The sequence below is a fragment of the Cyprinus carpio genome, chromosome A18 (genome assembly GCF_018340385.1).
Source record: "Cyprinus carpio isolate SPL01 chromosome A18, ASM1834038v1, whole genome shotgun sequence".
Taxonomy (NCBI): Eukaryota; Metazoa; Chordata; class Actinopteri; order Cypriniformes; family Cyprinidae; genus Cyprinus; species Cyprinus carpio.
The window spans coordinates 18,644,678-18,669,090 of record NC_056589.1 but is presented as its reverse complement, the minus strand read 5'-3'; the positions used below and the strand labels follow the sequence as shown (position 1 = coordinate 18,669,090).

Genomic DNA, 24,413 nt, shown 5'->3' with positions numbered 1-24,413 from the left:
GCTTTTTTAAACAATAAAAGGCAAAATTCAAACCTTTTTATAAACCTTAAAAGGATAGTTAACCCAAAAATGAAAATTCATGTTGTTCCAAACCTGTTAAACTTTCTTTCCTCTGTAGAACATACAAGATGACGTTTTGAGAAAAGTCCTTGTGTTTTTAGTTACTCAGTGGTAACCAAAGTATTGGGTTACCAAAAATCTTCAAAATATCTGCTTTTGTGTTCCACAGAAGACAGAAAGTCAAACAAGTTTGGAATAACATGAGGGGGGAGTAAATTTCCACGAATTTATATTTTTGGGTTACGTATACTACATTTAATGCAACATTAGACAAAAGAGGAAAACAAAAGAGGTTTCCATTTCCTTGGAACTTAGCTTTTTTTGACATCAGTGATAATGAATGTGAAAATTAAGCCAGCTTGGGAGTGTTAAAATGGCTTTTGAACAAACAGAGTGACAGAATACAATCATCTTTAAATATTGTCATATTGGGAATGCTCTTAACACTACACTTCCCGTCTCATACAGCACATTTTTGAGACATGTGATCAATAAACACTTTGAATTGATGACTTGATTGCAAATAACCACATTTTAAAATAATCATGTAGAGCACATTTTGGTAGACATTTTCAGTATCAGAAACTATGATCAGCGTCAGAATGTGATGAGATGAGCAAACGAGCATAATCAACACTGATCGGATCTGGTTTAACACTTTTATATTTTCCTCCTCCTACTCCATCATCATTACCATCATCATCAATGCAAGAGGCATCATAAAAAGTGAGATGAATCCAAAACAAGACACATATCATTTCCACAGTCATCACATCCTCTGAGGTGCAAGTGATAACGTCAGGCACCCCAGTAGCAGCTAGCACACTTCTTATTGACTGTCCTCGGAGTCAATACAAATGAATATGGTCGATTTGTCCCAAAAGGAGAAAAAATAACTAAGGCGAGAGGAGTGGAGAGCCATAAGGCACTTCCATACAGTGACAGCCACATGCCCTCACACACGGGCTAGATTGTGCAATCTGTGTAATCTGGGCCGAAGGTCCTCATTCACGGGAAAGATTGTGAATAGGTTGTTGTTTGTGACAGTAATGGCTGAAAAATAATAGTTGATAATATAATAGTTCCTTCATTTTCTTATAAATGTGCGTAAAGGCTTCAACTGCGTTGTGAAACCTTCTGTAGCTCACAACGTAATGAAGTTGCCGTCCTCTCTCATGCTTTCTTGACTACTGCTCGTCTTGGTGGGGCTGCCGTTGTGTGTAGGTGTGGTCAGGGAGCTTAAAGAGCTGCTACTGGGCAAGGAAACACTTTGTGGGAGGGGCCTGTGTGCAAATGCACCCGACGATAGGGCGTTGGCATGGCTGCCACTGCCATTAGTCATACGGTGTGGCGTGTACGTCGACAGGTTGTCGTTCTCGATGATGAGGTCAGTATCATCGTCACTGTCGCCCTCAGCCACACTGTTGCTGTATTGGCTGGTATTCTGTGAGGCGGGACTGGGGGCGGAGTCATGTGAGAGGGCGGAGCCTCCCGAGCCAGCTGAACTGTTGCCAGCAGACGTTTTACTCGAACGGTGCATCGTGTTGTTGCGCTGATTTGCGGGTTTCACTGTCACGATGAGGTTGTGGCTGTTCGCCACCATCATGTCGGTGACCTGATCCAGTGATTTACCTGCCACATCGATACCATTCACCTCAAGAATCTCGTCGTTGACACCCAGCAATCCTGTGCTCTCTGCTAAACCACCTTTCACGAGGCGAGAGATGAAGATGCCGGGAACTTTCTCCACGCCTTGGGGAGTGATGCGGACGCTGACGCCATCACGGATGTAAAAGCCGAGGGGTTTGTTGGTGCCATGCTTGTGCAGACGGACACGGAGGTGCGTATCGGGTAAGATGTCCACATCTATGATAGAAGAGATCTGCCGGAAATCCTGCGGAAGGCCGATGAGCAGCGATGGTTTGGACCTCTGCTTTGGTTGATGCAGACCAGCTAGGCCCTTTTTTCTTCTCTGAAGAGAGCCTGTTGGGAAGGGCACGGAGTCATCTACATCTGAAGAGAGAGAAACTAGTTATTTATATGTTGAGAGAAAGACAGAATAATGCTGGATGATTACATTGAAACTAGTCATATAAATGAGTATGTGCTAAAAAAAGACTACAAAAATATTAAACCATTGATATTACAAATACATGCACACTAGCAGTCATAGGTTCGGAATAATTAAGTTTTGAATGAAGTCTTTTATGCTCACCAAAGCTGCAATTATTTGATCAAAAATACAGTTATTATTAAAATGTAAAAGAACTGTTTTATATTTGAATATATTTTAAGATGTAATTTATTCTTGTGATTTCAAAACTGAATTTTTATCAGCTATTACTTTAGTCTTCAGTGTCACATGCTCCTTCAGAAATCAATCTAAAATGTTGGTTTGATGCTCAAGGTTTTTTTTTTTTTTTTTTTTTTTTACTAATATCACTGTTCAAAATAGTTGTGCCGCTTAATATTTTGGTGGAAACCATGATATTTTTATTTCAGGATTCTTTGATGAAAAGAAAGTTCAAAAGAACAGCATTTATTTGAAATAGAAATCTTTTGTTATGTCTTTACTGTTACTTTTGATTAATTGAATGCGTTCTTGCTGAAAAAAAGTACTAATTTTTTTCAAATAAAAACTTACAGACCCCAAATGCTTTTGAACTGTAGTATATAAACCCCCAATTCACAAATTACATTCTAGTCCTGAGAATAAGAAATTATATAAATAGAAGAAAACTGAAACTGAATATAGAGGGATCCTCATTTTTTTGTTTCCCAGACAACATTTAAGATTCAGCTGCTTCTTCCATCTCCTTCCATCTAATTAATTGATTGGCTTCATAAAGAAAGGGCCTCACAACTCCAGAATTTGTCCACTAAATTTAAAATGATCTACTAAATAAAATACCGTTTCCTGTTACTAAAAATGAATTCAAGGAGATACAAAGCAACTCGCAATGTGATTCACCATCTGTCACTGTGACCTCATTTATAAAATTGATTTCAATTTTATTTTATTCAATTTTAGATTTATTATTTTCAATGTTCCCTGAAAGAATTCAATATGACATTGACTGCTAAATGTTCATATTGAGCAATAAGGATGGAAAAAAAACAGAAGAGACCCGATCAAAATAAAAACCGAGAGGCAGGGATGGATGGATGAACAAACAAGGATTGTAATAAATCTGTCCAAGGCACTTGCAATAGGGTCAAGGGTCACGAGACTGAATCAGATTAAAAGGCAGATTAATCAAAGCCTCTCTCACAGCACATTATATTCACTGTTCAAAAGATCCAAACAATCACAGCTGATATGCCTGACTAGAAAAATGAAAAAACAAGACTGGTTTTAGCCGATGAGCAGGTAACAGAGAACAGAGAGCCCTCCTGACTGGAATCTGGTGGGAGGTAACATGCGTCAGCAGGGAGAATGTTTTTGGTTATTTTTAAACCGCGGCAAGGGTTTTGAGCGTGGGTCTTTGCGGAGACGTCTTTTTGTGATTATGAGAGCACAGCCTGCTGGGAGTAGAAATAGCAGGAAGTCATCAACACCTTCCCCTCAGTCTGCTGACTAACGTTAAACTGTGTGCGTGTTTTCTGCAGTGCGCACATTTAGTTCTACAGCTTTATAATTAACGTAAAGATTTTTACATTTTCAGAAGATTTCGGAGTGTTTGCCAGGACATAGAGTAGTTATGTGGTTACTAAGGTTGTTACACAGTTGCTAGGTGGTTCTTTATTGGCCCAAGTCAAAAGAGCTCAACAGCAAGTCTGTATATGTGTTCATCCAAGTTGCAAATTCGATTTGTGGGAAAAAAAATAAGCAAAAAAACATTTGTGAATAAGGCAGTGGTTAGATCCCATGGTTTCAAAGTGAACAAAATCATCACATTCCTGGAAAACTGCCGCAAAATAGAAATGAAGCTAGCTTTTTGTCATATGAAAAAATTAAATAAAAATAAAATACATAAAACAATTATTTGTGGTTTATAGCTAACGCATAAAATGCAAGTATGTAAGTCTTCTTAGAAAAATAATTTATCACGTTAAGTGAGAATACATCTTATGTATGCTTTTCTTATGCAATATCCTAAAATATGTATAGAAATGTGTGGATGGCAATGTTATTTTAATATTATTTATGTACTATTATTTTAGGTTATTTTCATATTTTCAGTTTTCATTTTAATTTTACTTAGTTTTACTAAGTAATTTTGTTATATGCTTTTGTTGTCTTTATAAGTTTTTAATTTCTTTTTAAATTTCTTTTATTTATTTTTATTTAAGTTTGAGTAATTTTCGTACTTCGACCATAACATTTTATGTCATGTAGGTTTTTCATCTTATATTTTATTTCAGGTTTTTTTTATGTGAAAAAAATTGTTTTTAGTTGGTTTTTGTTTTAGTTAATTTTCATCTTATATTTTATTTCAGTGGCTAATGATATTCTTGTCTCAAGTCCCTTCCAGTACAATTTTTTTCATTCTTTTTTTTATCTGCCAGGCAAAAACCATAAATCTGATCACTTAGAAAAGTAATAGCACATCTTCAGCAAGCCACAAAATCCGTACCACAAACTGTGCACAAAGTTTGGCTTAATAGCAATGCAAAGCTTGACAGAACATCATGCACACAGTATCTCACAATCGCCAACATTTTACAGTACATTTCTTGGTTCAACAGAATTTCAAACAATCTGTGCCATCTGAAAGAAAAAAGCCGTGCATGCACCTCAAAAGGAGATCACATGATGGGGATTATATTAATTAGTCTGACTACAGGTCCAGGTTTGTCTCAAGATCCACAAACAGTAGATTACAAGCTCACATCTAATTAATTACCATCAGGCCCCAGGGGCCTGCATGTGGACGGGGTGATGGGTGGTGAACTCTGACCCCTGTGCTCACATGGAGGGATATGTTGAGCAGAAGACGACACACTAGAGAAGGCAAAAACAATAGAGATGCACAAACAGTTGTCTGTGTTTGTGTGACCTCATATTTAATCTGCATAAATGTGTAAATATTTATCCTGAGAGCAGACAGTATTGTCCATTGCATGTGACTGCATAAGTGTGGGTGTGCTTATAAAGACTGAACGTAGCTTATATAGTATGCACCACACACAGTGCCCCTCTCCCTGTCGCACTACATTAGTCTGGTGTCTGGACCCCTACAGAGATCAGGACAGCCTCTCTTATTAAACCTGCTCAGGGGCTGGAGAGCGAGACGGGGTACCCAGGGAGGGTGAGTGGGAGGCAGAGCGGGATCCTGGCAGACAGGCGGGTCAGAGATGGGCATAATGGGCTGGCCAAAGGCTTTACAGCAGGTCCAACAACCCTCCCGGTTAATATGTGGAGGTGGAAACCACGCAAACCCCCAGCCCTGCTTCTGAAATGCGCATTATGTATTAAGACGTACAGCTAAAGTGCTAGTTTTCGTGGGTGGTGCGTGTACATGAGGTGCAGGAATTGTATATCTCATAAACATTACTAATTAGTGAAATGACGTGATGTATTGCTTAGAGATCAGAAGCTAATGCAATGAGCTCTGAAGGATGATTAAGAGGCACCATCCCCTTAGCAATCTCTCTCCCACACACATATTCACACAGACAAAATGTCCAAGGCTCTTGACTGCGACTAAAATGTTCATTAATGCAACAACAACAAAAAGAATTTAGGACAATTTACATTCTAGACAGTCGGTACAAGCTTGTGTGTTCATATGTGGTTTGTGTGCGTCTGTTATCGTCTTGTGTTAGTTATGAACACATTGAGAGCTATAATGTCAAATTCACAAACAAATGACTTATGTATCAGTTATTTTTAATGAGTCAGTCAAAAAGATTAATGAAAGTCTCAAACTTGTATAGCAGTTTGAATCAGACTCACTAAGTTAGTAAATATAGTTCAAAACCATTTCTAAGGTTATAACTGACTTCACTCAATTGCAAATCTTTTTTTTTAATTATTATTATTATTCTTTTTTTTTATTAAATTCAGAATTAACATGGAACAATTAATTATAATTATAAATGCATGCTTGTTTGCATTGTATTTGCATTGTAATTAACGTATTTTATAAAAACATTCAAATATTTCACAAAAATATAATAAATTATATACATAGTAAAAATAAAAATATATAATATAAAATAGAATATAAAAATATAACTACAAAATATAATGTCACTACAATTACAAAACAATCAACTAGGAACTAATCCACTTCTGAATAACCATCTTTAACTGTTATTTTGTCAACTAAAATCTTAAATGTTTAAATTTTAGCAGCCCTCTGTGGTCATTTTTTTTTTTTTTACTCTGCAGCTTTGATATCTATATTTAGAGACTGAGGCTACGTTTACACGACAACGATGTAGTCAAAAACGGAAAAGTTTCCCTTGCGTTTTTAAAAAGTTTCACGTATACACGACAACGTTTTCAAAACTATTTGCGTTTACACATATCCGCGAAAATGGTCAAAAATACTGTATTACATCAAAGACTATAGAATACCCAAGACATTTCACTTGTATAGTTTTGAATGGGGAAAAATGCAATGCTCAATATGGCCGCTCAATCACAGGAAGCCCCGCCTTCTGAATAAAAGAGCCAATCGCAAATCGGTAAAGTCAGCGCGTCACTGCAGCTGCCGTTAGAAGTCCCAGTTGCTATAGAAACAGTTAGCCCTCTGAGACATGCTCTTAGGACTGCACATGCGCACTGGCTGATCTAGCCTGAGAAATAAGCTTTTTATAATGCTATTTGAGCAAAAGTAGCAGTAGTTAGATTTCTTTGGTGATTTCAAATATGAAATTTAATCCTAAACTTAGTGAACAGTTTTGGAGAATTTGATGTTTTCCCATTTAAAGAGATAGGAGCTGCAGTTGGATGCGCGAGAGGCGTTTCAAAGATGGCCGTCGAGTGACATGACTTGTCTTAAAGAGACTTTGATTACGTATGCCAGGCAAGTAGTTGGCGCTGTCACCTTGTTAGTAAACAGTACCTGATGGGAAGTGACGATTATATGATGCTGTTGGTTGTAATATTGGTGAAGTAAATCCACACTTTGCTGAAGAAGCGTTAGCAAACTTTTGAGCAGCAACAACATTACCATGTACTCCGCCATTGTGTTTACACGGAAACGATAACGGTAGTGTTTTCAAAAACTTGCACTTTGAAACCCATTTTCAAAACTATGCGTTTTCAGTCCCCAAAGCGCTGTTGTCGTGTAAACGAACAGTCAAAATGCATAAAAAGTGTCCCCTTTTTGGCTGAAAACTTGATAATGTAAACGGCCCCCGAAAAACCACTATTTTCCATGAGTTAATTTTTTGGACTACCTTCTTACCTGAAAGTACTGTATGTATAGATTTAGTTGGGTTCAGATTGTGATGCATTTTCAGCTCTGAGTTAGACGAGCATAACAGCATTACTGAACCATTTATCAGATTATGCTAGTCTGAAAGTAGCTAGTATTACCAATAACCACGTGCAGTTTAGACAAAGGAGACAAAGACATCTCCCTCAGCTTTTCTCTAACGCAATTCCAGAAAAAAAAAAAGAGTATGTCTTATTTAGAATAAACCTCACGTCTAAACCATAGTGGATAGAAAGGTGCAGGCATAAACCAGAATCCAAACACCAGACTGCAGCAAAAGTTGTTCACAAGCACTGACTCACCTGAAAAACACAATAAAAACATCAAAACTCTTGCCAGGTGTCTGAGGCCTGCGGGCACAGACTGAGCAGAGCTTTGTGAACATTGCTCTCTGGATTACAAAGATACAGAGTGACTTTAGAGACTTCCTTAGACGCAGAAACATCTGTGTCTGCGGACGAGATACTTCGTATCTAGATACCCTTTATGCCTGAAGTTCTTAGTAACGTAACATTATAGGTTAATCATTTTATGGACATGTTAAAGTACATTTTATTTTTTGTGTCTATATCAACTCAGTAATGCTCCTGATTCAGAGTTCTTGACGATATACTGTATGGTGTCAATAGGACATTCTTGTCTTGTAAAGAAAACAACATTGAGGTACTGTTCAACAAAACCTCAATTCTTCTCAAGCCACTATTAGAATCATTATTTCGTCTCCGGTTCCTTGGTGAAGTATATTATTGTAGAACAGGATAGCTTATTGACTTACTGATACTACCTCTGGGCAGTGTGTTATGCTAGTGTAGAGGAGCTTATTTACCCAGCGTTAACACCTAATAATGTAGTGTTATGGCAAGGCTGGACAGCTTATTGACTGTGAGCCTGCACAGCACATTGGTAGGTTATTAGCAGAGCCATATATCATGCTGACTGTGGAGCCAGTGTCTCTCACCAGCAGAGAATGGTTGCTGTGTGTCTGACAAGGTGCTGATGTGATACTGGCCCTGCATGGAGAGACAATGTATCTAATATCAGCAAAATTTCATGTAATTTGTTCGACATGTGTTATCCCTATAAAGACACAATTTTTGTATCTTTATGCATTACTCCATAAATGTGGTCTGGTCTTCACTCTCCCTTTGCCAGAATTGTGGACAATGTCGTCTCTGTCAGTCTCTCTGTAGACTGCAGGCAGGTATAAAGCACAGGTGGACAAGCTTGTCAGGATGAATAAAACAGGGCGGCAGCTGGAGAGCAGAGAAGAGCAGACACCTGATGCTGTTCGATGAAGGCTAGTGACACTGCCACATCACTGGTGTGTTCACGCGGATCTCTGTCTGGATCTTATTACCTTCATGGCCTAGTGACTGAGAAGTGTCCCTTTCCATTTGTGCTAAAAAGAAAATCGGCATTTTGATTTTTAACTCTTTTACTGCTCTAAATATATTTTCAAGTGCTTGTAATACAGTAGATAAGTAGCTGCTTCATAAATAAGCTTTTTCTGCTATGTACAGCACACTAAGGACAACAAAAACAGACTGAACACACAAACCTCTATGTGTACTCACACTTCTGCAATGCAGCATTGTTCTATTTATGAGGGCAGTATGAGTACTATGTCCTGTTAATAGAGACACTGAAATGAATATGCTCCTCTCACCAGTGTGAAAAAAAGCCTAAAGTTATCACCTACTGTGAATCTCAGATGTAGGATGTTTGTCTAGTTCTGCATCTGTCCCATGTACTTCCACCCCGTCTCTCAACAGTTGTGCTCACGGCTTTGTTTGGGCGTTCACACACAAATGGTACGTGTGCACGGTTCTGACTGTCTGACCTCATCCTCGGTTACCACCATCTGGAGACTAACCCTCAGCCATATGGTCACCACAGAAACGGCAATCCCCACTGCCACACGTGCACAAGAGTTTAAGATCCATTCAAACTTAGCACTGAACACTGAGCCATTACAGACACAACCACACTTGCACATTCATAATCTGTTTTTGATCTTAAATAATGAAAAAATCAGACAATTAATAAACCATCTGGTTAGATCTGATTTCTGCACCCTCTGAAAAAAAGTGTGCTAATAGTTACAACATCAAAAATGTATTCATAATCCAAATTAATACTCACAAAAACTACTGTTCGATAGTTTGGGTCAATAATATTTTTCATAAGTCACAAAAATATAGTAAAAACTGTTATATTGTGAAATATTATTACAATGCTTAATAACCGTTTTTTATTTTGAATAGATTTTCAAATGTAATTTATTGCTGTGATGGCAAAACTGCATTTTCAGCAGCGATTACGCCAATCTTCAATGTCACATGATCCTTCAAATATTCTAATATGCTGATTTGGTGCTCAAGAGACATTTCGTATTATTATCAATATTGAAAACAGTTGTGCTGCTTAATATTTTTGCAGAAACCACGATACATTTTTTGTCAGGATTCTTTGATTAATATAAAGTTATGCAAAAATTATGCATCTTTACTGTTACTATTGATCATCTTATTGAGTTCTTGATGAAAAAAAATGAATTTCTTCAAAAAGAAAACTCTAAAATAATTTCTTAGATTAGTAATAATTAGCACTGGTTATTCTAACTTTACTTTTGAATGGTAGTGTATATCCTGCAATAAAGTATTTTGATGGTGTGAGTGCAATGTACCTGTGCTCTGATCAGGCACTAATGAATATGGGACTAATGTTTTTTTTTCCTTTGGGATTACTTCATAGGCTGATGAGAGCTGGTTGCTAATCCCAAATGATTAAAACTCACACACACACACACACACACACACACATTTACACATGCTTTTATACACACATTCAGCTTAAATGTATTTGACAAGTGTTTATACATCTTGGGAGCTGAGCGTATTAAAGGGATAGCCCCCCCCACCCAAAAATAAAATCTGTCATCAATTACTCACCCTCATGTGTTTTCAAACTCATATGACGCTTTTTTCTCCTTCTTTGGAACAGAAAGGGAAATGCTAGTCAGAATATAAAGTAACACAAAAACAGTCTATACTGTATGACTCATGTGCTACATTCCAAGTCTTCTGTTATGCTGTTGTGTAATGAAAGTTTTGCCACTCAAAGTGACAAAAATGCCCAAATAGTGAATTCCTCTTTCTTCTGTTACCTAATGTAATATATTTCATTCTATTTTAAGCTATACATTATTTCTAGTTATTAGAAGTGATAGAGTTTAGTAGTGCCTCTGCAGATACTCTAGTGACCTTACAGAGTGCTGGTGAATTTACTGCTAATATGAAGCAGCTTATGACAAATTTTCAGGATTTTTCGATCAATAGAAAGTTCAAAAGAGAAGGATTTATTTGATAGAGAAATAGAATTTGTTTACATTATAAAAGTCCTTACTGTGATTTTTTTAACAAATTTAATGCATCCTTACTAAATATCAAAAATCTTACCGACTCCAACTTTTGAATGGTGAAGTATATTTACAGTACTTTCATATTTGATGTTGATTTGATAGACAACAGCCATAACTGTTCATACTAAAAATTTATTCCAACGAACTGATTCAATTGTAGTATTTTTGCAGAGTGATTATATGTGGTTAAAAGAAAGAAATGCCTTCATAAATAAATGAAAAATGCCCATAAATATTTCACAAATATATTTATTATATCTACTTTTGTACTTTTATGATTTTTTTTTATTGGTCATATTTGGAGTTTTTCTACCATCTGTTCCCATTGACTTTCACTGCATGGAAAACAGCAGTATGTTCTCCTTATAGAAGAAAGAACATCATACAGGTTTGGACCAACATGACAGTAAGTAAATGATGATGACAATGTTCAATGTTCAATTTGGGTGAACCTATCCTGGTGACAAAGCATACATTTACACTCTTTCTTTACAATATAACCAGAAATATTAGACTATAGATCTAAACATACACAGATCCATCTGAAAAAGGCTTGCCTTCATGCTTTTGTGTTGCTACTCCCACTGAGTTTAAAATTAAACCATAGAATGAAGTTCTCTCAATTAAACAGAGTTCTTCCTATGTGCACTTCCTCCTTGAGGTGATGAGGAAATACAGATTCTTCCAAGTTCCTGCACTATTTATGCGATCACACTGACATACTGTAGAAAGATCCTCTTCTCATCTCATATGTAACCATTCTAGTGTTGTGCACAGCACTGCTAAATGCTGTTGAATGGAAAGAATGATAAACAGCTATTCCCAGCACCGCCGCTGACTATAGAGGAACTATACGAACAGCATGCATTCTCTAAATAATCCGCAGGTCGAGCAAGCATTCTTTTTATTTTCCACCGTCTCTCTCAAAGGCAGCACACACCCTTATGTTTAACACATTTTTGTGCATGCTTTGCTTTTTAACATAATGCATATTTATCTGAGAATACGGAATGCCCTTCTGTCATCAATTTTTCGTGTCTTACAAATGGCCCTATAAATAAACGTAAAAACAACGCGTCATCCAGGGAGTGGTAGGTAAAGTCCACTATCAGCATCAAGTCTAACATTAGCCACAACCAGTTTAGCAAGTATGCAGTTAAAAATGGGAGCAATGTCATCTCAGTCACGGAATCTCCCCTGTGTTTCCCTCGCACTCTGTTCTTCACTACACAGTACCTTCCATTTGTATGGTTGTCATGGTGATTAGCCGTATGATAGCACACCTGTAGAGCAGACCAGTCAGTCCAACTCAGACCTGCCTTTGTTCTTTCATTTGCTCTATGATTGTCTTAGCAATATACTGGCTATTGACCTGTTGGCCAACAGTCAAGCAGATGTGCACTGAAAAATCAAATGTAAACATCAGTGTTATCATCTCTCATGGCTGTATGTGCAATTTCACATGAAATTCAGATTTGGTTTTTAAAAGTTATAGTTCATCAGAATGAAAGCTCTGACTATTTTTTTCCTTTTCCTCATATTGTTTCTTTCTTCCATGGAACACAACAGGGAATTTTTGAAGAATACCCTGGACTTGCTTTTCCAAATAATGAAAGGGAATGGGACAGTTAAGCTCCAAAAGAGGTCCCCAAAAGAGGTCTATATGACTTGTGTGCTACATTCCAAGTCTTCTGAAGCTATATGATAGCGTTGCACAAAAACAGACCAAAATTAAAGTCAATATTCACTTACAAACTCAATATCTACTAGTTTTGCTTCATGCATTTATGAGAGATCATGAGAGAAGAAGTAATGATTCATTCACAGAACAGACTTTCTTTACATCACAAAACCGGCTGAATGATTATGTCACAAATCAGACAGATTCAGTTCAACAAGGTACGTTTTTTTTTATAAGAAGTCTCTTATGCTCAAAAAGGCTGCATGCAAAGGCTGATTCTGCTGATTTTTGTGATGATTTTTTTATGTGGTTTTTTATTTTTTTTGAATTGTTATTTTAATTAATGTGATGATTCATTTTTAAATATATATTTTTTTTAAAATATGAAAGTCTTTACTGCCACTTTTGATCAATATATTGCACCTTTACTGAATAAAAGTATTTTTGAAAAAAATCATGAATTATGAATATAGTGAATTTTTTGCATGGACCACTTTAATTTATTTTTTTCTTTTTTTTTTTCTAATCAGTGACATCAGTGGTCCAATACATGGATGCAGTATTTTTAAATCATTTTGAAACACGAATGAGAATATCAATAACAATTAAATTTTCTCTCTGTTTTTTTTTTTTTTCACATAAAGCTATATCTTCAGAAAACTGAACAGAAAGAGCTTAAAAAATTTCTCATTTTGTTTTTCATGGAAAAAAAATAGTAACATCCAGGTTTGGAACGACATGAGAGTGAGAAAATAAAGACAGAACTTTCACTTGGGTGAACTTCCTTTAAATGTCCCTACAACAGGAAACAAAGACAATGTGATAAGAATTAATCTGTTAAAAATACAAAACATGTTACAATATCCTTCTTTCCACTTGATCTTTCTTTTGCCTTCCTTTGCTTTCATTCAACTGTCCTTCATGCACTTTTTTAAAGCAGCACATTGCAAATGGATTATTTCTGATGTAACTGTTGGGATGATGTTTCCATAATATCCAAGATGTCAAAACAAAAACAGCACGGAAGGTGCATGTTACATCGACATGCCATCCAGATAACCCTGTGTACTATACATAGCATACTCATTAAGCATAGACAAGTGCAGGCACGAACACACACACACACACACAAACACAGGGGCACTAGGGTGCAGAACAGCTGCTGAATCCTCAGATCATTGTGCACAGAATGGGCATGTGGGGAAATATCCTTCCCATTCTTTCACTTCCTGCTAAAACCAGCAATACAGCCAATGGGATTTACACCTGCCTGCCACATATGACCTTCCTCACTTATTAGCTGAGGACACAATGCCACACACTCGACTTATTCAACCAAGATGGTTTAGAAATGGTGATAGAGAATAGTTTCTGCCTATAGACAGTGTCAGTTACTAATAAGACACAGGGTTTCTCTTTAATTCAATATATTCACACACAAATACTCCTCTGTGCTTTCTTGAGGCGTGACAGCCACATAAAACAACATCTCTACGCTCTGGGGTCTCTCTTGAAGTGCCTGTTTTCTTATTAGCCATGTGTTCTCAGCGTGGAGAGAAAACCTAGAGAGCTACGAGTGTTGAAAAAAGCCCAGTGGCTTTGTTACACTTCTATTCATCATCATTTCATTGAGATTTCTCTTTCTGTGTGAAGTCTGCCACATCTTTGAGTGGCCTGTATACCATCTTCACAGACACTGTCCAGATGTACTACCCAAAAACAGAAAATTAAATAAATAGAAAAAAAATTTTACAGCATGTTTCAGCTGGAAAACAACAACAACAAAAAAAAACTATGACTTACATTCCAGAAAATATAGCATATAATATATAGCATACGTCATAAAACTCCAAACATTCCAACTTATAATTTCTGTGTGTTGCTATAAACTGTACTTTTCGCAAACTTATTTTTTTTCTTTTTCTAAAACAACTTAAAAGTACATTTTAGTTTCTATGTTCCCTGGGAATCAAACCCACAACCAATAATGTAGCATGACATTGTTCATAATAATAATAAACCATCTAGTCCACTAATCTACTTGCTTTTTCTCTTTTTCTTTTGCATACATGCCATGCAAACAATAGAGGAATATGCCTGTCTTTGTTCATTTCATTTACCCATCATACCCGTTTATCCATAATCACATGCTTCATCGCTCGTGGCTTGAGATAAACACTTCCTTCAAGCTGCTCAATGAACCTCAGCTAAGTATTAGAACAATTTTATATCAAGAGTAATGGCACGGCTCAAATTAAACCATGGCAGATTTATAGCAAATGAGATTATATATCCTACTCTGAATTCAAAATAGAAAAAAAAAAAAAAAACTGTATCACAAAAAAAATTTATGTTTCTCCCTGTTGGCCCCCAAAAGTTGCATGGCTGTGTGTAACTGGTCCCCATCTGTTTAGGGAACACCATTATCTGCTGTATGGCCACTCAGTGAGATGAGCTCATACTAAAAGCCAGATCAATCTCTGTCTCGGTCTAAAAGCCCCAGTCAGAGATATGCGGATGGGGTCGAGATCTGATTAGGGACCTCTGATAATCCCACCAGCTAATGGGATACATCACATCCTCGTGTCAATCAATCTATTCACAACCAGTATGTTACATTTATGGTTAGCAGAAAACCTTAAAAACATCTGTGTTTGTTCTCATTTTTTGTGTTTATATATGTACTGATTGTGTTGCTGGGATTATTATAACATTTACCAATTATGTAACCCCAAATGCAATTAAAACTCAAATATCAATAAATTTGCCTGAAGTTCAAATAATGTTTGACATTTGTCAGATTGCTTGATATACTGTAAATGGGATAGTTCACTCAAAAATGAAAATCATTCATCTGTAATCATTTACTCTGACTCTTGTTATTCCAAACATGTAATACTTTCTTTTGTCATGCTACAATAAAATCCTGCCAATTTGTTACCTTTAAGTTATTTTACCATAGAGTGAAAAATTGTACATAGCCATACATATTAATTGTAATTTTATTTAAAAAAAACTGCCAGATTAGGTGTTTTTTATAGGTAAATACAATGAATAACAGAACATTTTCAGGTGAAAATCAGTAAAAGGACATTCCTACAAGTTCCTAAGTGACACATCACATATTCTGTCTGATGGTGTTTTATTTTATTATTTTTTTATGTATGATCCTGTACTCTATCTACAGTATATACATCTATAAGTAAGGGATAATGTACTTCCAGCCAGTCGTTATCGCAGAATAACCTGACAGGGTGATCAGGATCTTGTATCACCCTGAAGGGGGTTACTGAGCAATAACAACCGGCTGGATGTACATTATAATAATAATAATTAGACACAAAATATTGATTTGAGTTGAAATATTTGAATGCAAAGCTTCCGTGAAGACAGCAGTTGCGAGCAAGTGCATTTAAGGGACATACAACTTATAATGCAACATTTCACCACATAAATAATTAAGGTGATAAAATATACTGATTTAAGGTGAAAATGTTTTGAAATTTTACCAGTTTGTTAGTTATCTTATAATCCAGTACAGTATACAAAACAACAGTCGCAAAAAGGCAGCAGCTGCATTTGTATGAAACGAGAGTGAGTCCGCCAAACCAGGATGACATAGGCTAATTAAATAATTGTACATATACTGAATTGAGTTTTAATATTTTATTAGCTAACCAAACGCAAAGCTTCCACAACGAAAAACTGTTCCTAGCAAGAGTAAAGTAAGTTTGGCTCACAAAACTTATCTCACAAATCACACGTTTGGAACGACATGAGGGTAAGAAAATAATGACAGTACTTTGTTTTGGGTGAATTTCCTTTAAATGTCCTTACAGAAGAAAAAAAATGACAACAAAAATGATTAAATAAATAAATAAATATAAGTAGTCTATATGACATATGTCATACTGTATTTCATTTCTTCTGATGAACAGAAAAATTAATTAATTAAACTAATTCAAATTTAGTCACAAGAACCATTGATATCAAACCTGGGACTTGCATATTGCTAGTTGTCATTTTTTTTTATTTTTTCTTGTATCTTTACTGTTTTTTGTGATATTGTCTTTTTTTTATTTTTTATATTTATAGATGTTTATATTTGCAGATATCCATATTAAATGTTCACCAGCACAGCAGTTCTTCAGGCAGCTGGGGGTTTCTGTTCAAATATGCATGCATTATCATACTGACGCATTTAAAACTACATTCCTAAGAACGTGTCCTGCCGGTTGTTAGTTCCTGTTCTTTTTTTTTTTCATTTCTTTTTTCCTTGTTTTTTTTTTTTTTTTTTTTTTTTTTTTTTTTTGTTTATCAGATGTCATATATGAACATTAACCTACAATTAAGAGCTAATATCCCTTAAACAATGGACTACACAATCAAATCATGTCAGTATCCAGTCTCTTGAATAAACTCACAGCTATATGGGGTAAGTTAAAGTGAAGCACCAGGCTGTAAAATGAACTGGTGTTATCTATTAACACTGATCAGAGGGAAGAAATGTACGCATTTGTCACCCAGATGCTTTTATCATGATCTGAGGAGGGTGAGAGCTACAGATAAGCAGGTACATTTCTAAAGACTGGAAAATGTGTATGTGAAGGAGTGAAAGCGAGCTTAATGATCAAAACAATGAACGACAGCACTAAATGGGAATTGTGGGAACTCTACAGTACAAATCCAAGCCACATTAATGCTAGAAGCAAATACGATGCAAAACCCAGACTTTTAACACAGTCCCTCACCCACTGACAAAACTCTGCCACAGCCATAAGCCCTTTCTGGAAATGTGGCTTTCCTCCCCCTTCAAACAGGGCTTGATTAGACAGATCCGCACTGAAAGACTGGCTACCAGAAATCTGTAGAAGGGTTCTTGAGTGCAAGTCTTTCGTTCGGCTGGAAGACTGAGTTATTTTATTTAAAAAAAAAAATTTTTTTTTGATGAATTAACATGGACAAACGGCCTTTTCTTAACACTGTCAAACACAGGATACATTTTTTTTTTACAGAATTTACAGTTAACCATTTAACAGGTTTTTGCTGTAGCATTTTTACAGTCTTTTACCATTAAATTCACGGCCATTTTTTACAGTGTACAGTGGTGAATAATAGTTGGTCACTTTGGTACATGTTGCAAACTGATATTTCTGAGCAGTTTCCAGGGCAGGGAGTCAAATCTAGTTGCATTGACTTGTAGCACTATAATGGATTTTCTGGCTCTGAGTGATGACTGGCTCAGACAGATTTATCTACTCTTCAATGGCAGTGCCAGTGTTCATGGTTTTTCAGTGTGTTCAAAGTTCCTTTAAGGCTATCACTACACTCGGCGACCATCTTGGTAACACCACTGAGTATCTATTTTCGATATACAGTATGCTACCACTCAAATGTTTGGAATCAGTAGAGTGTAGGTCAGTACAGTAAGGTGTAGGTGGCTGCAGGTGGCTGTTTTCATTGTTGATGCATCTGGTTTCACACATTAATTAAGGCAATAATCCCTATGCTTGCAATGAAAAGCTGCACATATTTGGTTGGCTGTTATGCCACCTTAAGTTAGGAAATTACATTATGCATACACAACCCCATATGTGTAAACAGTAAACAAGATGTATTAGTATAATTATTAAGAATTAACAATAAATAGTAACAACTAAGATTTTGATTTTTTCATGTAAGGGTGTGTATGAAGGTACGTTGGTTTAAAACTAAATAAGTATCGAGTTTCTCATTACAGAATTACTATGAACACATAATGAGGTCCATCTGTTATGCAAATTATGATTACATAATACAGGAGTATTATTGCTGTCTCGTTCCCACACAAATCTCATCCATAAGAGGTTTCAGTAAAGTGGTGGCCAAAGTGGTGGAAACCACTGCAGTATGTAAGCACCTTATTCTTTCTTTCCACATTTTATCTCTCCCTAATGTCTTAAGAGGCAACCCTTCACACACACACTATGACACTCTCCCATCAGAAACAATTAGTCTGTCTCAAAAGACCCACTTTTGTGTCATTAATGTCAATGACATTGGTTCCCAAAGTTCCCTTATACTACATTCTCTACATTTGATGTTGCCATCCAACCAATAGCTGTACATGCACACGGTTAATGTATGAGTAATATGCTATAGATTTTATGTTTACATTCAGACTTTATGGGTCACAAATGATGCAAATTCATGCAAATCAGCAGTGGCACTTCATAGATAATTTATTAATATCATTCATATTTTGATTGAGTTTTGTTTTTGTATTTTGAGTTTTCATTTTAATTTTTGTTTTAGTCATTTCTTAGACATGTGCTCCAGTCAAGTTTATTTCTTTTTTTTGTTTATTTCTTTCAGTTTTTTTTTATCGTTTTTTCTTTGGGGTTAGTTATTGTATTTTTTTTGTTCATTTTTTGCATTTTAATTATTCTAATTTTTAATTATTTTAATTATTTTTTTTAATTATTTTAAATTTTTTTGTTTTTTTTCTTTTTTTTACCGGCTCTATTTTTTTTCATTTTTATTTTTTTTAAAATTTTTTTATTTATATACTTTTTTTTTTTTCTTTTTTGATTGATTAATGATATGTTTATTTTTTATTGTTTTTTTCAGTATATGTGATACATCTTACCATGTTTACATTCCAATAATTCCATAGATTTCCCTTAAGATCTCTTCAGAAAGATTCCATCTGGCCCTAACTGTCATCAACAGCTGTAAGAGCTAGTTGAAACTTGATGTTCGAATAATACAATATTCACATAGCTAACAAGTGATTAATCTGATTTAATCCCTTGGCTAAATAAAATAGTTCCCTCTCTGAGTCTTTTAAAACTCCAAACAATGGTGCTCAGTTCCTTTCACAGTGGATTAGAAAGAAACAAACAGTACAATGAAATAAAGAAAGAACAATTTGACAATGAGAAAAACATTCCTAACAGCATTAGCGAAACATTTCCTCAGTGCTGCGGTTCAGATTTAATAAAACTCATTGAGTGTGACAAGGCATTAAGAGTAATGAAGAAACAGGAAGGGAGAGCAAGAGGGTTGTGAATATGACAGAAAGAGAATATAGACAAGAAAGGACATCAAGAAAGCGTTGAAGAGGGAGAGAGAAATGAGGGTGTGGGCTCATCACTCCTCCGTACTGCTATCAGACTCAGCACCTCGGGGCTGGCGCAGTGCCACTACAGTCATGAAACAGAGATGGGCCCCGACTGGCACCATCTAACACTGACGCCCACCCATCATAACATCTCATCATAGCCCATAACGGTCCTCATACTTGTGCACAACATCACACTGCTGGAAAGACTTTTTATTCCCTCTGGAGTCAAATATGGATAACGACAACAGCTTTGTCATCACAGTAATAAATTACTATTCTTACTGTATTTTTGATCAAATAAATGCAACTTTGGTGACCATAAGAGACTTGCTTGACTTACTGTCAAAAAAAAAAAAACTTACTGACTCCAACCCATTCACATTCAGGTGTTCATTGCTTGGACAAACAGGAAGCCCTTTCTCAAACTCAAACTATACTGTAGTTTCTTGTCATGATCGACCAAACAAACTGATTTCAATTCTGTTTGACAGAATTTACACACTATGCCTTTAAGCTTCAAAGCTATATCAACCATTTGACCTCGTTGTGATATACATGCAGTGTTGTGAGTTACCTCTCTTTTGAATGATAATCCGAAGCAGCGGATTGGCCGAGGACAGTGCTTTGTGGAAGTTGTCATCATTGTTGATTGGAAGTAGATCTCCATGGATGTCGGCATATCCCAGCAGCACATCCACTCCGGGGATCCGGTGAATGGTCTGCAGCAGCTGGTAGAATTCCTGGAAGCCCCCGGCTCCTTTCTTCTTCAGGGCAAACCTGCGGTACTCCGCCTCAAACTGCAGGACAACCACAATCATGTTAAATTATATCAATAAACACAACAGGCTCATAATGCACAGCACTTAGCTTTGTAGATCAATTATGACATCAAAAAATTATGACCCTGTAAGATATACAAATGTGATTCATGTTTTGTTTTTTTTTCAGCTGAAACTTGGACAGTGACTTCACACACAGTCTTTGCGTGAAAAGTCTGCAGACACATTCAGTTCAAGTTCCTCGTACCAATTTCACTTGCTCCTGCAGCTGCAGAGCTGTTTGATGTGCACTTGCAGCTCGGAGGAAGCCATTAAGGTAAAAAAAAGAGCAGTGAGAAACAAAGGGAGGGTCAAACTAATCAAGTGCTACAGATAAAGGGAAAGATGAGAACAGTGGCATTAAAAAGCTGAGCTTCTCCAGACCACACGCACTGAGCGGATGGGGAATTCATCTCAAGAGCTCAGCTGAACATATTGGACAAAATCTGTCAGATCGCTCAGTTTATGAGGAGGAATTGCATCCGAGCCAAAGATTTTCTCCAGTATCCATGGAGCATACCTGACATATGGAAATGGAGAATACTAGTGAAAATATACAAGGTCATATTGTAGATCATTTGAATATGGAGTCATTCAGCAGGCCACAGAGAGTGTTTTTATTAGAGCCATGTACCCATTCACAAAAATTATATCAAAGGCTTTTTTTCCTGTGGTAAATAACAAGAATAAGGGATGTTGGTTCTTACAGGCAGCTGTGTTTCATCTGGCCATACAGGAATCCTATACTTTCATCTTGTTAAGTTAAATTACATGTCCTCTCCATATATCCTTGGTCTTACTGTCAACAATTAATCTTGCAAGTTATTCTTATAACTTCGTTTATAAGTTAGTCTTTTATCTCTTATTAAAATAATAACTTGCTTCACCTCTAAAAAAATCATTTCTTTCCAGCTGTCATGTGACCACTTTCACGGTCCAATTAATTCTTGATGGATAAAATCAGGTCTTACATTTTTTTTTCTCTTGTTGAATATCCTGTTTCACTCAGGAATGTGTCACATTACAGAAGTAAAATGTTAATCTGTCAATAAAAGGACTGTCATTTTAGAGATGAAAATAACATTTTTAGTCAATACTTTTTTTTTCACACACATTGCACAATATATTTGAATATATGCATTATCATGCTCACTGAAAACACCATTAATTTGCAACAGGATCCCATCAAGAGTTAGAAAAGCAGAAAAAAATACATTTCCTTCCAATTTCCTCTCAGGAAGAAAAGAGTGTCACCAAACACACTGCACTGCCTGTTATGAAAATCAAAACCTCACGCAGGAGGACTCAGGTGATTGAATTAGCCGGTTAAGGCAAAAATAATAATATATTAGACACTATATTACATCCAGGCCTGCATGAAACTTCACTTGAATCTTTCAAAACAGCCCTCTTCTGTTTACTGTTCTCTTCTCACATATGCACTGCACACCCAACATTTCTCAAGAATGGCGGGATAATAAAACATATCCTGCTCTGTTTGGCAGATTGTGGTTGAGGTTTTCCAATAAGTATACTGGGCACATTGACAGCAAACTACTCCAATACATCAGAGACCAACAATCTGTCTTTAGTAATAATAGAGGCCATGAGAAACGTAATAATATATATGAACTATTTTAAACAGACATCAGTAGTTATAGCTGTTTGTCTGTTAATATTCATTCATGCACCATCAGATGTAATGTACTAAATGGACTGTTTTTACTCCCATAAATAAAGCCTTTTAACACATCTGTATGGCCTGAGATGAACAGATTTATCACAATGACATTTTAGTTTAGACAATTGTTGAGTGCTATTATACTACAGTTGGTCTCAGAAAGGCCAGAGGCTACTAGGGGGCCTCAGCAAACCTGGAAAATAATGTAAATTAATGTAATTATTTGATATATTCCATAAATATATATTTTCTAGTAATGCCAAGCTTTAAACTATTTTGACACGGAAAGCTTGCTTTATATTTAATGTAAATATTTATAGAGCAACATCACTGCCAATGCTTCTGTAGCACTGAACAGCAATAAGGTTATGATTACCTGTGGCCTCGTGTTACCTGTATTCCAAACAAATGCACTTTTGCTCTTATGTTATTGCTTATTAATACCTGCTTACGTTTTGTAATCGAAGAAAAACAGCCGTATTTATCTTGGGTAACGTACAGAAACTGAACCAGCGGCTTATCGAGGTTATGTAGTAGGCTACACAGCTCTGCTAATATGATTAATGCCTCTCAGAGGCATCCTTATGATCTGATTCTTCATGGACCGCGGGGTTATGTTTTTCGTTATTGGTATGTAACATGCATAATTGATCAACAGGGCCCAGTCGCCTCAATGCGCACGTCTGTTTATCGGTAGAATCCTTCACCCTGCACCAGAACCGCATTTCACATCACACGGACCGGACAGAGACATGATCCCAGCCGAACGCGCTCGTCTCGCGCCTCGTAGTCTGACACATACAGCACCATCAGCGTTTCTCTCTGTGGATGGATTAGTACACAAACCACAACACTAATGATGCGCCGGATTGAAAACCCTCCAATTACGGGCACGCTCCCGTGGAGGGCTGCGTAAACAGCAGTGTTTACATATACACGCTGTCAAACGCAGTCTAATGCAATATTTATGGGATTCACTTACTTTGCTCTTCACCTCCACCACACTCTCCTCGTTTTTCAGCGGCGTCCTGTGATGCCGTGACATGTTTGCGATAGCCTATATATATATATATTCCCACGGGCAGTATCCCACGAGAGTGCCCCTAGATACAGGAGTCAGCAGCCAGAGATTGTGTGCGCAGCATGAGTTGAACTGACAGTCGCGATCCGCAGTACTGCTTCACAGGCTGGACTGGACTGATTTGTCCAGGTTGTGGGCGGGGCCAGTGGCTTTCTATAACACTGACGTCAGGCGGAACGCCGCTAGAAGGCGTGGTCGTGCGTAGTATCACATGTAAGCCTAATGTTCCTTTGACCTCTCAGGGTGGGATATAAGACTTCCTTATGACTCAGTGACCTCATTCTGTTAAAAGATATTAATAACGATATAAAAATGACATCATGACTATTAACAGAAAGTTTAGAAAATTTCCGCTCAACAGAAAAGATTCACAGGAAAAATCAGGGTTGTTATGTGGTGGATGTCTTTACTCTTGCAGGGGTTGCTGTGAAACTTTATCTTTTAGTGGACAATGGGGCAAGTTGTTGCACTTTTTAGGTTTACTTATTATACATTTACATATACATATATATTATAGTTGTCGCACAGGGTAGATCTTTGAAAGTCAGTTTCTATAATAATCTTGTTGGGGAATATAAATATTAAACACATGTTGACCTTTTGCAACAACATGATTCAGTTTTGGAGCATGTTGTCCCACTATATTTGGTCAAGTTTACACAATGAAACCTGCCTTTTAACAGCATTTAGTATACTTTAAATATAGTAAAATAATTCAGAAATACAAAACAAGCAGGAAAATATAAAATGTTACCTTGTGACAGCATCTTTCTGTGACAACTAGCCCTGGGCTCCCCGGAAGTGAAATGAGAACCATCTTCTGTTTGATTACCCACATTCTTCAAAATATATTTTGTGTGCAGCAGAAGAAAGAAATTCATACAAGTTTGGAATAGCTTGAGGGTGAGTAAATGATGACAGAATTTAAGTCATCCTATGGTCCCATTGAAAGTTTGCTGAGGCCCCCTAGTGGGCCCTGGCCTTGTGGTGGCCTTAAAGTTTGCCTTTTCTCTCAATGAATTATTTAATACCAGAGTTGCTATAATTCGTACAGTTCCTCGTATGATTCTGAGAAGAGCAAATGTCAATGTTTAGAAAATATTAGAAACAAGAAAACTTAAAAAGCATAAGCATTTCAGTGTACTGTTAACAACTTCTACATTAACATTAATAGA

General features: G+C 36.5%; 1 protein-coding gene across 1 annotated transcript; it reads right to left on the bottom strand.

The window, feature by feature from the left end:
* Nucleotides 1-548: 548 nt before the first annotated feature.
* On the bottom strand, nucleotides 549-23,379 carry LOC109108674 (partitioning defective 6 homolog alpha-like). The gene is made up of 3 exons (XM_019121765.2): nucleotides 23,140-23,379; nucleotides 20,233-20,455; nucleotides 549-2,073 (listed from the first exon to the last, which is right to left on the bottom strand). Exons 1-3 carry the CDS (start codon nucleotides 23,200-23,202, stop codon nucleotides 1,205-1,207), a joined length of 1,155 nt encoding a protein of 384 aa, XP_018977310.1. The 5' UTR covers nucleotides 23,203-23,379; the 3' UTR covers nucleotides 549-1,204.
* Between the last annotated feature and the right edge of the window lie 1,034 nt (nucleotides 23,380-24,413).